The following is a 14,179-nucleotide window of genomic DNA, read 5'->3' as shown; positions in this document are numbered from 1 at the left end:
CCCCTCTTCCCATCGTCCTCTCCCTCCCCCCCGCCTGCGCGGTCTCGCGCGATCGCGCAGTCCGCGTCATGTCGGCCGTTGACAACGCGGACACCGAGAGTTCCAACGCCGTGATAGCGGAGATGGCTTCGCCAAAAAGGGAATCTCCCTCGATAAGCAATGGCTTGCCCGCCCAGTCCCGCAGTCACTCTCCGCTCAAGAAAGAAACATCCACCGAGGCAGACCCGAACAACATGGAGGATTCGAAACTCGAAGAGAAAGTCGGCGGCGGCATTATCCTCAAGCAGGAGCCTGGTCAACCCCCGAAACTCACGCGCAGAGAATCCCAGCGAGTCGTCCCACGGCCCCCGCAGTTGTGGGCACATCTGCCCGACAGCACCAGCGACGCGCTGGCCACCTTTGAACAGATCGAGGCATGCTGGTATGCGAACAAGTACATGGGCTATACGGAACATGCGATGGAATGTGATTGCGCTGAAGAGTGGGGTGAGTGAACCCCCTTTTTGTCGCCTGGTGTCTCCCGCTCCTCGCGAGACACGGGAACCCCGCGAACATGGTGGCTAACCATCCCCAGAGCCGGAACTCGGCCAAAATTTAGCATGCGGCGACGATTCGGACTGCATCAACCGCGCCACCAAGATCGAGTGTGTGGGTGACTGCGGCTGTGGAGCAAACTGCAAAAATCAGCGATTCCAGAAGAAACAATACGCCCAGGTGTCCGTCATCAAGACCGAGAAGAAGGGGTTTGGGTTGCGTGCCGAGACAAATTTAGAGCCACACCAACTGATCTTCGAGTATGTCGGCGAGGTCGTGGGCGAGGCGCAATTCCGGCGGCGCATGAGGCACTATGACGAGGAGGGCATCAAACATTTCTACTTCATGTCCCTGAACAAAGGCGAGTTTGTCGACGCTACTAAAAGAGGCAATCTCGGCCGCTTCTGCAACCATTCGTGCAATCCCAACTGCTATGTCGACAAGTGGGTGGTTGGGGAGAAGCTGCGCATGGGCATCTTCGCCGAGCGTGCCGTGCAGCCTGGTGAGGAATTGGTGTTCAACTACAACGTCGACCGCTACGGCGCGGATCCTCAACCTTGCTACTGTGGCGAGCCGAACTGCACGGGATTTATTGGCGGTCGCACTCAGACGGAGCGCGCGACCAAGCTGTCGAATGCCACAATCGAGGCTTTGGGTATCGAGGATGCAGAGGCGTGGGACACGGTCGTGGCACGACGCCCGAAGAAAAAGAAGATGGAGGAAGACGACGAGGAATACGTGGACAGCGTGCAGGCCAAGTCTCTGGACGAGAATGGCGTGACCAAGGTGATGGCAGCTCTCATGCAGTGCCAGGAGAAGTGGATTGCAGTCAAACTGCTGGGGCGAATCCAGCGCTGCGAGGACGAGCGAGTCCGGAACCGAGTGGTCAAGATGCACGGCTACCAGATCTTGAACTCGCAGCTCGGCATGTGGAAGGAGGACCAGAATGTGGTTCTGCAGGTCTTGGACATCTTGGACAAATTCCCTCGACTCACACGAAACAAGATCATCGACTCCAAGATCGAAACAACCATCCAGCCGCTGACAACCTGCGGCGACGAACGCGTGGAAAAGAGGGCCGTTGTGCTGTTGGCCAGCTGGGCGAATCTGGAGGTTGGGTATCGCATCCCGCGCATGAAGCGTGGAGAGCAAATCAAGCAAGCCGTCAACCAGTTCGAGCGCCGCGAGTCGGGGCGTGAAGAACGCCAACGGACCGCTACACGGTCCCCGTCACCCTCATACGAGACTTCCAGTCGACCGAAACAATCACGGAGGGAGCGAAATCAGCACCACAACCGGCCTCGGCAGGGCCGCCGTCCACGTCCTTTGCCCGAGGGATGGTTCTCAGCTGAGGATGAGAAGGGCCGGACATACTACTACTCGGCCACGGGCGATACAACCTGGAAAAGACCAACCGAGCCTCCGGCCGCGCAACCGCAGAAACTCAGGAACATGGCTCTGCAGAGCATCATTGACGGGATCATCAACTCGCAAGAAAAAACTCCGTCTGAGCAGAAAACCGAGAGTCCGGCAACACCACAGCCAGCGGCAGAAAACCCGGAGAAAAAGAAAAAGAAGGACCCGGATTGGTGGAAGAGTCTTTCTCTGGAGAAGCAGAAGAAGCTCTACGAGAACACCGTATGCTGCCCATTGAAGAGAGAGATAATAACCAAACTAACAACACCTCCCAGCTCCACCCCTACATCAAGCACGTCGTCGACCAGTATAAGCACAAAATCCCCAGGGATCACCTGAAGCGGTTCGCGAAGGAGACAGCCAAGAAACTGGTCGAGGGCGACTACAAGAAGAACCGGGTGGTCGACCCAACGCGGATCAGCGAGAAACACCAGCAAACCGTCAAGAACTACTGCAAGAACTTCTTCGACAAGGCCGCCTCCAAACACAAGGAGCGCGAGAAGCGCAAGGCACGAAAAGCGGGACAGACGGGCGCCGACGGTCCTGCTGACGAAGACACGAAGATGTTGTCGGACGATGAGGCCGACGCCCACGCTGCGGCGCCTTCGCCGATGGATGATGACGATGACGACGCCACCTCGGCGACTCTAAAGCGCAAGCGACACGACGATGCTGCATCCCCGGAGAACGATGAGGATGGTGATGGTGATGGTGATAGCTCCCCGTCGAAACGACAAAAATCCATTCCTCCCACGCCACCCCCGCCTCCTCCACCTCCTCCCGAGGGCGATGGCGATGGCGACGGTGATGTCGATGGAGACGGTGAAGATGACAGCAGTCCCGCGAATGCAGATGATCAGTCCCCGTCTACAGGGCCCGGGACGGGGACGGCATGCGGCATCGTGGAGAACGAGATGAAGCCCTCTTCGCAGATTGGCATTGAAGGCAGGGTATGACAGCCTGGACATGATCAGCATTTTTCCGCCAGCATTTTCTTTTAGTTTGGGTGGGGGGGGGGCTGGAATTCAGAAACCAAAAAGCTTTTTTGATGGCATTTCCATCCATACAGCGAGTGAGCAAGCAAGCAAGCAAGATGAGACGAGACAAAAAGAGGCGCGGGCGATGATTACTTGATTCTTGAAAACTTCCCTTCTTCTTCTCCTTCTCCCTTGTTCTTATTCACATCTTTTTTTTTTACCTTTGATTTGCTGCTTGCTATCGAAATACCCCCCGTCACAGTTGATCACAATCCAGGGATCTACTCGCTTGGACGTTGCTCTTGTTCTCTCTCTAGGGACGATGTATGACCCGCATAATTACCATAACAACCATGTGCATAATCGATTCAAGTAAATAAAAGTATCTACACCAAGTGACTACAGTAACTACAGCCAGCAGACGGAGTCATCATCAATCGTTCATTGCATCTATGTCTTCCTATCAAAATTGACATCAAATCAGCATCACGACACCCATGCACAGAACATGACATAACGGCATAAACATCATCCCCGAGCCTCATCAGAAAGAGACAGGAACAAACGATAAACGAGTAACTACCCCCCGCGCTCTTTTCATCCACCGCACCTCGAAGAAAGACAGGATCTAATAGAAACTCTCCACAATACTCTCCTTATTAACGCCCGCACTAGCACCACCGGGCGCCATCTCGCCCAGCCGGAAGACACTCTCGATAACACTCAGCTCCGTGGCCGTGGTATCCAGACCTGTGATCGCCAGCCAGTCGTTGACAACCATGCCCGCGCCGACGACGGAGGATCCGCGGTTGACACTGCCGGCCACGAGGGGCACTTGCAGGAGCGAGGAGAGCTCGTCCTGGTCGCGAACGGAGGTCTTGGGGTGGACGATGCCGCCTTGGTTCGAGAGGGCCATGTAGGAGCCTGTCAGGACGTTGTCGGCGACTGTTTGGCGGAAGACTTCGACGCCTAGCACGTCGGCGAGACTATTTTCCTTATCGTTAGTACTGACTGGAACAACCAGGGGACCTGGTTGGGAGGGGGGTGTATTACATCTCTTCGGTCTCCCGCTCCAGATCGGGATGCACCAGCGCAACATGGTCATTACAGCAAATCACGTTCCCCAGCGCAGACAGCCGCTCTTCTATCCGTTGGATCTTGACGCTGTCCGGGAGCGTGTTGCGCAGATGCTGCAGTTCCTGGTCGGTTGTTGTCGTTGGTACGAGGAGGCCGTTTTTGTTTCTATCCTCCCCTCGGAGAGGGGCATTGATCAGTATATATTGTTTTTTTTTTTAAATCAAAAGTAGGAGTCAAGGTACTAACCCCACGGCTAACCGGCCCACGAGACGTGTACCGGCGATAGTAGCGTGGCAGATGGGAATGACATCCTGGAGTTCGGCTTCGAAGACACTGTAGAAGTTCTCCGAGGCGCCGACAGCGACGACGGCGTAGGAGTTGGTCAGGAGGGAGAAGACGCCGACTCTAATTGCGGTTTTGGTGTTAGTGCGTTTTCTTTTCCCCTCACATGGCCCGCCTGGATAGTTGGCGGGATGGTGGGGGTGAAACTCACTCGTTCGAGTTCTCGAATTGAGCGCGCACAGCCATGCTGGAGGTATATTCGGGGGTCGGGACTGGGCTGATGGTGGGTGTAGACGGAGGGAGCGGAGAGGAAGACGCAGAAGCGAAGCGGGGATGCTGCAGGTGGTGGTGGTGGTGGTGGTGGTGGTGGTGCTGGTTGAGGAGGGAAGCGAGAATGACGAGCGAAACAGAACCTCCGGATTGGAGGCGGGAATTCAGGTGTGGATGGCTGAGAGCACCTGAAGAGGAAGATGAACCGGGAGTTAAATATTGAAGACTGGATGAAGAAGCGACAGAAAAGAATCAAAAGCTCGGGCCAATCAGAGCGAGTCACAGCCACGGCCCCGGTGGGTGGAGCCGCTAGTCCGAAAGCGGAAGGGGAGTCATCCTGGTAGTTTTTGACTCATTTACATAGTCTTACGGAGGAGTGACGGACGATGACTACGAGGTGGATGGTGGAAAAGACAGGCCCGAGGGCAGGTCCCGTCACGAACGAACATACATTAGAGACCGACTGGGGCCGAATAACGCCATCGCTCAAACATGAGATAAAGTACAACGGTGGTGGTAGTGGGTACATAGTGGTAGTAGTACAGGAGTAGTTAGTGGTGGTACATGGCCAGGTTTAATACCGACGCGAACCTGGAGGCGGCGGTGGTGGCGGGGGAGGATGTTGTTGATGTCCATGAGGCGGAGGGAAGTACAGCGATGGTGGCTGCGGTGGTCCCGGGGGAGCGAGATAGTTAGGCAGTGGCAGACGTGGGAAGTTGGAGCCTGGCGGCGGCGGAAGCTGGGGCGGACCACCATTGATCGTAAACGGGTCCGGAAGACCCAACTGGCCCCGCGCGGGCAGGAGACGACGCGGCTGCTGGGTCGGGGTCGGACGGGGAAGGATAAAGGATCGAGGATCGGTCGGCCCGTGGCCGCCCATCATCGGTGGAGGCGGTGGCACGGAAGACGGCTGCGGGAGCAGGGTTCGGTGGGGAGGCTGCGGCATCACGCTCGAATCGTGGATATGGGGGAGAAGCGCGTGGGCTGGCTCGGACAGGGCGGCATCGGCTAGCGCGGACAGTGCTTGGGGGAATGGGTCGGAGGCTTGCTCGATGGATGTCGCCGCCCAAAATAGACTCTCCAGGGCTTGCTGAGCCTTGGTGCCAGGAGAATCTCCCAACTCTTTCATTTGCGGGTTGATATCTTCGCTCAGGCGGGCTCGCTGCAGGAAATCTTCCCAGCCGTCCTTGCCGCGGAGGTAGGCGGCAGCCCCTTCAGGGTCTCGGATATACTGAGACACATACCCGCGCTCATTCTCTCGGATCGCGGTCGGGGCAATGCGGAAGAGGTATCGTTTTTCCTCGGATTCCATGTCAGAGTCATTAGGCTGGAGTGTGGTTAGTGGTGAGGAAAAAAAAGACAGAAACAAAAAAAAAAGCTCACCTCTGTATGCTCGTCGTCCTCGGCGGCTCGGCGGCCCTCGACCAACATCATGTAGCTGCCTTGGGCAGCATGCAGCATCTCGTCTTTGATCTCTCCGAGTTGCGCCTGGACGGGTCATTAGCGAAAAGCTGTTTGGTCACAATGTCACCCAACGTACTTGGTATCGGGTCTCTTTCGCGTTCTTCACACCCTCATACACTCTTTCCAACGACTCCACTCGGAACTTGTACTCGTTCTCCAGTGTCTGCATGGCCTTGTACTCGTATTCCGCAAGCTCCCGTTGTATCTGCAAAAACTCCGGGGCGTCCTGGTGAATGTGGGGGTCTCTCGCCAACTTGTGCATGTGGTGTTCTGCCAGAAAGCTCAGCGCGACCTGTTGCGCCTGTCCCACTTTCTTAAACAGAGCAGCCAGTTCGTGCTGCCGCTCTTTCAATGGCTGGGATAGCGGGATGGGCGATGGGCTCCGGTATCGAATGGCTGCACCATCCCAAATCTCGTCCTCAATCTTCCTGCCGCCTCCTCGGCGCATGATGGTCGCGCTGCCTCGACCACGTCCGCGTCCTCGACCACCTCCACGCTTCACCACGGTTGCTGATTGTACAAGGCCTGCCGCTCCTCCTCCGCGTCCTCCTCCCCGCCCTCCTCCGCGGCTTCCTCCGCGGCTTCCTCGACCACGGCCACGACCGCGACCGCGACCGCGACCTCGGCCTCCGCGACCTCGTCGCGCACGAGCGGCACGAGCGGCGCCTGCAGAGATGTATGTTTGTTCCACAGGAGCAGGTGTCGCCTCTTCCGCAGGAGACGATTCAGTCTGGGTCTCAGTTTCACTTCCATTCTGTAGACGAATATCGGGCGTGGCTTCTTCAATTTTTGGCTTTTTGTTGGCAACATCCGAGTTGGCGACAGACTCGGCGCCGTAATCTTCATCTTTCATTTCCGTCGACTTCCGCTTGCGCGCGAGACGCGGTGAAAACACCCCGCGTGGAGGCATTTGCTCTGGTTCAGCGGACGCCTGGCTATCAGGAGCGGGCGTGTTGGAGGCTGTCTCCCGTGACACGGGTTGGTCGACCATCGCCTCGTCATCAGCGGCTTGCGACGAACGACGAGAGTGATCCGCATCAAAGTTCGGGGGCGATTTGTGCAGGCGAAGATGCGAATCATCATAATAAGTCTCCTCTTTGAATGAAGGTTCAGCGTAAGATTCATCTGCGTCCATATCCGCATCACCAGATTTAGTCGGAGATGACTGTTCCTGAGACGATTCACCAGGACCCCTGTTTCGGGCTGCCTGTCGCGTAGTCCTCGAAGATTCAGGAATAGCCAAGACTCGCTTGGAGCGCTTGGGACGCGGCGTCTCTGGGTTCTGAGAGCCGGTGGCAATGCTTAGAGGTGGATTTGATGATGTATCATGATCATCAGCAGCAGGAGTTGAGGCAGGGGAACTCTCCGGAAAAGCCCGGAGTGAAGGCATTTTGAACTTGATGATATGCGAGCGAACTTCAGACCTGCTCGATGATGGCGTCTCAGGAGCAGAGGGTTCTTCGAGACTCGTTCGAGATGATCGAGGACCCCTTCTGCGAAGACCCAGAGGGCTGGGTTCTAGAGGGAAAATCAGTTTTTTTTTGGAACTCGAACATGAAACGAATAAGAAAAAAGGGCTTACCGGATACGTTGCGCGAGGCTCTGGTGGCCATCGTGGGCGTGTGAGCTGGCTCTGGAGCCGCTCTATTTTTTCTTCTTCCCACCATCGCTACCGTCTGCGGAGCAAGGGATTAGTGTAAATTTGCGACCAAGTTACGATGACGCCGGGTGTGTGGTGTGAGTTTGGGAGCGAATAAAGACAAAGTAAGAAAAAAAAAACCTGGCCGAGATGGGCTTTACCCAGACAGGCGGAAATGAACAGGAGTAAATGAATCAGGCTGGCCTAACGAGGGTGCGCTGACGATGATGATGGGGATTGCAGTTGCAGGGGGGGATGGATGGTGGCAGGAAATACGAAAGAGAGACTTGGAGATGAGAGGAAACAAATGAAAAGGCCAAGAAAAAAGTAAAAAAAAGACAGAGCGAACGAAGCAACAGAGAAAGGTAAATCACCGCGCCGCCGATCTTCCGTGAATGCCACAGTCAATAATCGCGATTGCGAGTTGACAGTGAGCATTCGGGGATAATGGCAGATGGGTTGAGAGGCAGAGATTGGGGTAGACAGGGGGAGGGATGGATGGATGAAGGTATCGTCGGCAGTGAAGAAGCAACAAAGGCACGCGATAGATGAGAATAATGAACACGGGAATAGAAAGAGGAATTGGGAGTCAAGGGACGTGCGCGGAAACCCAAAACAAGTGGCCAAAACGGCCGTCAGGTAGAGCGGGAGAGCGACAGCAAGAAAGGCACTTACCGAAGGAGAGGACGAAGGGACAATCAGGGAATGCGACGGGGGATTGTGGTTGCGATGAGCAGCGGATGATGAAGTAGAGTAGAAGAAGAAGTCCGAGGAGGCCGTAGTTGGGAAAGGATCTACTGGGGGTGCAGGATTTGACTGGGTCCGGGTACGGAAGTGGATGATGGACCAGGAGTAGTAGAGTAGGAGTGATAAAACAGAGAGCGATGATGGGGAATCTGATGGGAAAAGAAGAAAGAATTGAGGAAGAGAATGATGGGTGTGGTGGAAGAGGAAGTGGAAGAGGAAGAGGAAGAAGAAGCAGAGAGAAGATGCAAGGGCCGTTGCGGAAGAGAAAGCCTGGCTGGTTCAGTTGGGGCGAGAGCAGGACCACACCAGGACCACACGACCGTAGGTTTGCGAGAATAGAATAATATGGGGGAATGATAGAAGAGGTGGAAGAAGGAAGAGAAAGAAGAGGTAATTATTCTTCACGGTGGTGACAGTGCTCTCCCCTGGATTGGCCCAATATAGTCGCCATCGCGTGTATTAATAGAGAGGTCGGTTGGTCCCCCACACGCGTGTCTTACATCCGCCGTCTGTCCGAACACGGCTACTACTACTATCCAACTCATTATTCTGCCTCATCAGTTATTCTACACTACGATTTTTTTACACTCGCAGCCTCGTCTCAAATATCCCGAGTGGGTCGCCTGGCGGTGACAGCGAAAACGGACGGCGCCAGACCCGTTGCAGGATGATTACTACTACTGTACTGTACTATGGTAAACCCGGTCAGTCCGATTCAACAGGGGTATATCCATCAACGAGCTCCGATATTATCTCAACACCGGATCTCTCTGATTATTATTTAACATACATATATAATATATCTCTGTACATGCCAAAACAAAAGGAAATCTATACATGAAACGAGCGGATAACATCATCAGTCAGTCAGTTCTCATCAGGGGATTCATTCAGTTCGTCTCTCTTGTCGTAAAACCCTGGCCCGGAGTCATTGCGTGCTCGCAGGGCATAGTCCTGCTCGGGCAATGGCGAGGGGGTTCGCATCGTCTGATCACGCAGGGAGCGTGCGGATCGCATCCGGGTCAAGGTCTGGACCGTAATCGTCTGTCCGGCAGACGGGGAGGCCCTGACCATTGTCCCGGGTGTTGGGGTTGGGGAAGGGGATGGGCTGCTGGAGCGAAATAGTGGGTGGATGTTGTCTTCTCGCTGAGTGACCGTCTCGGCGATGCTCAGGCTGCATGAAGAGCCAGTGGGTGATCGAGAGCGCACTAGGCTGTCGAGCGATTGCTGGGCTGATGGGCGGTGCTGTCGCAAGCTAGGCATACTGCGGATGCTATTGTGAGCTCGGACAAGAGGCCGCGGGTCATAACGGCGCTCCGGTCTTGTTGGGTATGTTGGAGATGACTCTGGGGTCCATGAGGCCGTGGAGTCGGTGTCGAAGGAGGAATGTTTGGCTTCTTGAGTGTCTTGTGGACGGATCGTCTGGTCCGACTGAGAGCTTGAAGTAGACAAGCGGCTTGAGGGCCGAGGAAACTTGCGCAGCGAAGACATTTTGGGCTCAAATCGGTAGTAATCGGAGGCTGCTGCAGGCGCAGCTGAGATGGCACTCGGCGTAGATGTTTGGAGGTATGGGCGAGACCACTGAAGGTCTGGTTTCTTTTGCTGCGTGAAGACCAAAAGAAGATAGCCGCAATAGAGGCCTTGCGAGAAAATAGAGAACGTCCAGGAGACGAAGCGGGCGATCGACAAGGTTGACTGCTGGGGGAATGGACTGCCTGACGCCATGGTTCCTGCACCGATCCCAGCAGCGAAGAGGAGATATGCCCCGGTGAAATAGAAGACTCCCGTCTTCCAGCCCACACATCGCTGGCCGGATCGAGCATCTTTGTGGAACAGTAGGCTCATCACGACCAGGGCGATACAGCTCACGGCACTCAAGCCAACCGGAGCCAGACCAGTGGTGGTCGCGTGGGAGGGCATAGACTGCATCGTCGCATAGAACATGCCACTGAGGATGGTGACGACGAACGTCGAGACCATTGAGGCCCCTGCCAGTAGATAGACCAACATTACTGCGAGAATGGCAGGTGTTGATAGATAGCAGATGTTAAAAGTCAAGAGGAAAGATATAGTGCACTTCAAGGCATTCACGACCGCCGACTATGCGTCCTGTAGCCAGAAAATCTGGGGAGGCCTCTGATCATTCCTTACAGCTCTCGGGAAGGGGACGTAGGCGTGTATTTATGGGCCGCTCAGGCATGGTTCGCGTGGGCAGCAGATGGATACATAACGGGACGGAGCGGTGCATCCCAATAGCGTGGTAGGAAGCAAATCGGACGGGGAAGCCGGGAGCAGGTCCTCTGCAGAGAGGTCGATCTGATTCATCTACCCGACATGGCGGTTCAGGTGTAATTGATTCAGGTACGGAAGAAGAGGGTCTGTAGGAGGAGCGTGAGTCTATGGATCATGAAATAGCAAAAAGTGATATGTCGCAATTGGGTCTTACAGCGAACAACACAAACCAGTTGTCCGCCACACTCGACCAGGGTTCATTCAGAAGGCCAGCAGAGTAAAATTCTCATAGCTCTGTCAATCCGGGCGCTAATAAGAACTATGGATATGATCAATCCGACTCATAGATCTCGGGGACTGGAGGTGGCTTGCTCCCCGTCTCAATAGTGCAGGCCGGGTGGATGTGACATATCGATCTGGCAGGCAAACAGCTCCAGTGGTTCCTGAACTTTTGTGAGATGATGTCCGATATGCTTTGTAAATAATCTTCAGCGGATCGAAGCTGTGACCGCGTTCCTGGAGGCGAGGTCCGTGTGATTAAGACCCTGTCTATCGCAGTCTGTCGTGGTCTATCGTGGCCCTATCAGTCCATCCTGCAGACGAGATCTGAGGAACTTAAATCACTATTATTGGCCAGGACCTATGAGATCTGGTCAATCTGATAGAATCTGCGCTGCACCCAATGGTTTTTTACCTGATTGCTCCGAATGTTTTGGTCAGGCTGTTCTGTTTTTGCCTCAGCGTTGTTGCCAATGGAGGGACCGGAGAGGGAACGGAGAGGAGGGCCCAGGGCTCGGGGAGGTAATGTAGCCATCTGGTATAATCAGGTCAGCGCGTCCATCTCGCTCTGCAACAATACTTTACATCATGGACGCTTCCTGAGCACACCCCAACAAGTATGCCCAATAGTATACTACAAGGCGGTAAGGCATCTGCCACCGCCTAGCCCAGCCCGCGTTGGCTGCGGCGTCACCTTCGCCCTGCGCCCCTCTCTCTTCCCTCGTCTGTTTCTGCCTTCGACATCAACCAGGTCCATCATTTCTTTCTCCCTTCTTTCCTTTCCATCTCTCAGTCCCCTATCCTTTTCTTCATCCCCTCCCGTTCTAGCTGTTCTCGTTTCCAGTGGCGGCAAAATGAAGCTCACTTTCAAGGTAAGTGTGACCCCGCCACCTTTTGTCTCTGCCGACGGCTGACTGGTCTTGTTATCAATAGGATCTGAAGCAAGAGAAGTTTGTGGTCGACGTTGAACCCTCCGAGACGGTATGTTCTTTGTCTTGGATGCCATTCGCCGACGTCACTCCAGTGTGGGGCTCAACAGTATTTCCATAACAGGTTCGCGAGGTCAAGCAGAAGATCGCCCAGGAGAAAGGGGAGTATGAGGCCGACCGGATGAAGGTTATCTACTCTGGTATGTTCTCATCCCGACGAGATGGCCTCGTGGGTTGAATCTTGCATCTGACACAACCCTCTCTGCTGCAGGCAAGATTCTCCAAGATGACAAGACGGTCGAGTTCTACAACATCCAAGAGAAGGACTTCTTGGTTTGCCTGCCCTCCAAGGTAGGTCTGTCCTTCGGTGTGGATTATAGTAGACACTAACGGCTTTGCCACCAGCAACCCAAGGCTGGCGGCTCGTCCGCTGCCTCCCCGGCACCTTCCACCCCTGCAGCCAAAATCCCTGCGTCGACACCGGCAGCCCCTCCAGCTCCTGCGCCCGCCGCTTCCACTGCTCCCGCTGCACCTGCTACTCCCTCCCCCGCCACTACCGGTGCGGGGCAGACGGCCAGCCAGGACCCTGCCTTTGGTGATCCTTCCGCGTTAACGATGGGTTCTGCAGCGGAGGGGGCAGTGGCCCAGATGGAGGCTATGGGATTTGCCCGCAGCGACATCGACCGTGCCATGCGTGCTGCATTCTTCAACCCTGACCGTGCCATCGAATATCTTCTGACCGTAAGTCTTTGTGGTGGAAAAAAAAAAAAAAAAAAGTGCCCCGCGCTAATGTCAAGCCTAGGGTATCCCCGAGAACGTCCAGCAGGAACAACAGCAGCAACAACAGCAACAACAGCAAGAGCAGCAAGAGCAGCAAGAGCGCGCTGCTCCGTCTGCCCCTGCCCCCACGGTCCCCACGTCCGGTGGTGAGGAGCCCGTCAATCTGTTCGAGGCCGCTGCTCAGGCTGGCGAAGGTGGTGGCCGTGGTGGAGCTCGGGCTGCTGGAGGCGGCGCCGGCGGCGGCGCTGCTGCTGCTGCGGGTGGCGAAGCTCTGCCCAACCTGGACTTCCTGCGGAATAACCCCCATTTCCAGCAGCTGCGACAGCTCGTCCAGCAGCAGCCGCACATGCTGGAGCCGATCCTGCAGCAAGTGGCCGCGGGCAACCCGCAGATTGCCCAGATCATCGGACAGAACTCGGAGCAGTTTTTGCAGCTGCTGAGTGAGGAGCTGGAGGAAGAGGAGGGGGGGTCTCTGCCGCCGGGCGCGCAGGCTATCTCGGTCACGGAGGAGGAGCGCGATGCTATCGAACGAGTACGTTTTCTTTTTTTCAGTTTGCCTCCATTTCAACTAACATACTCTAGCTCTGCCGTCTGGGCTTCCCGCGTGACTCGGTCATCCAGGCCTACTTCGCCTGCGACAAGAACGAAGAGCTAGCAGCCAACTTCCTCTTCGACCAGCCGGACGAAGACGAGGAGTAAACACACCAAGAAAAACGCGCAACCCTGCATCATTCCCATCTTCTCGCCTCTTATGTCTTGATGAATACCTCTCTCATACTGTCCTGTCCTGTCCATCTGTCTGTCTGAATTTGATCATGGCAGAGTTTTCCCACTTACCTTCTCACTCTCCTCGTCTCGCCTCTCCTCTAGCTGTCGTCTCCTAAATGCAGCACAGCGCTAAACCTGGCGTTTGAACTGCTGAGCGTGTGGACTTGACCGACTTGGCTTTTCTTTGCATCACTGGACTTTCCGCTTTTGCCCGCTTTTTCTTTCTCCGGATACGACTGTGATCATGTATTTAACTAATGGGCAAAATGGGACTCCTTCGCTTGACTTGCGTCTTGTCGGCTTAAAATTGTAGATGGCTAGCTCGTTCTACTGCGTGCGCTCGTCCCACACTTATTTTATTTGTAGATGCATATCTACCTATTTTTCTCATCAGCCCGGTCTAGATCTGACTATTTAGTTATGTACCTAAGGTATGACTTGATCCGGTGAAGTGATCATGAGAATAAGAAGAATGTCCGGGTCGGCTGACTGGCAGGTAACTACTCTGTACCTGGGCGGGACTTGTAGTCGATATATATTTTGGTCTAGTGACGATGTACACTTTCGTACCGGTGGCAGATGATCACAAGGGATCGCCACCATTCTTCGCGTCATTTGCACTGAAGTGTAGACTAACTCCCGAATCTGAATTCCTCGAAACGAGTCGCTGTCATGCTATTCACTCGCCCATCCTGATGAGCACTGGTGGGGTACCTGGTATCTATCTATCTAACCACCCAATAATCCAACATCCAACATGCACAAAAAACAAGCGCAAGGAGCAC

General features: G+C 55.0%; 5 protein-coding genes across 5 annotated transcripts; 2 read left to right on the top strand and 3 right to left on the bottom strand.

Moving 5' to 3' along the window:
• Nucleotides 1-68: 68 nt before the first annotated feature.
• Nucleotides 69-2,906, top strand: PFLUO_LOCUS8370 (histone methyltransferase set2; the record flags this gene model as incomplete). Its single annotated transcript, XM_073786097.1, has 3 exons — nucleotides 69-486; nucleotides 575-2,172; nucleotides 2,226-2,906. 3 exons carry the CDS (start codon nucleotides 69-71, stop codon nucleotides 2,904-2,906), a joined length of 2,697 nt encoding a protein of 898 aa, XP_073642387.1.
• Nucleotides 2,907-3,555: 649 nt separating this feature from the next.
• Nucleotides 3,556-4,532, bottom strand: PFLUO_LOCUS8369 (Eukaryotic translation initiation factor 6; the record flags this gene model as incomplete). Its single annotated transcript, XM_073786096.1, has 4 exons — nucleotides 3,556-3,913; nucleotides 3,981-4,169; nucleotides 4,251-4,409; nucleotides 4,498-4,532. 4 exons carry the CDS (start codon nucleotides 4,530-4,532, stop codon nucleotides 3,556-3,558), a joined length of 741 nt encoding a protein of 246 aa, XP_073642386.1.
• Nucleotides 4,533-5,130: 598 nt separating this feature from the next.
• On the bottom strand, nucleotides 5,131-7,633 carry PFLUO_LOCUS8368 (uncharacterized protein; the record flags this gene model as incomplete). Its single annotated transcript, XM_073786095.1, has 4 exons — nucleotides 5,131-5,883; nucleotides 5,940-6,044; nucleotides 6,097-7,538; nucleotides 7,603-7,633. The coding sequence occupies 4 exons, from the start codon at nucleotides 7,631-7,633 to the stop codon at nucleotides 5,131-5,133; spliced, it is 2,331 nt and encodes a 776-aa protein (XP_073642385.1).
• A 1,640-nt stretch (nucleotides 7,634-9,273) lies between these two features.
• On the bottom strand, nucleotides 9,274-10,386 carry PFLUO_LOCUS8367 (uncharacterized protein; the record flags this gene model as incomplete). Its single annotated transcript, XM_073786094.1, has 1 exon — nucleotides 9,274-10,386. One exon carries the CDS (start codon nucleotides 10,384-10,386, stop codon nucleotides 9,274-9,276), a length of 1,113 nt encoding a protein of 370 aa, XP_073642384.1.
• A 1,385-nt stretch (nucleotides 10,387-11,771) lies between these two features.
• Nucleotides 11,772-13,325, top strand: PFLUO_LOCUS8366 (UV excision repair protein rad23; the record flags this gene model as incomplete). The annotated part of the gene is made up of 7 exons (XM_073786093.1): nucleotides 11,772-11,789; nucleotides 11,851-11,898; nucleotides 11,971-12,046; nucleotides 12,118-12,197; nucleotides 12,252-12,587; nucleotides 12,649-13,158; nucleotides 13,209-13,325. The coding sequence occupies 7 exons, from the start codon at nucleotides 11,772-11,774 to the stop codon at nucleotides 13,323-13,325; spliced, it is 1,185 nt and encodes a 394-aa protein (XP_073642383.1).
• Nucleotides 13,326-14,179: the final 854 nt, after the last annotated feature.

The sequence above is a fragment of the Penicillium psychrofluorescens genome (genome assembly GCF_964197705.1).
Source record: "Penicillium psychrofluorescens genome assembly, chromosome: 5".
Lineage (NCBI taxonomy): Eukaryota > Fungi > Ascomycota > Eurotiomycetes > Eurotiales > Aspergillaceae > Penicillium > Penicillium psychrofluorescens.
Note: the sequence above shows the minus strand (reverse complement) of the source record. Positions and strands in the feature narration are given on the sequence as shown.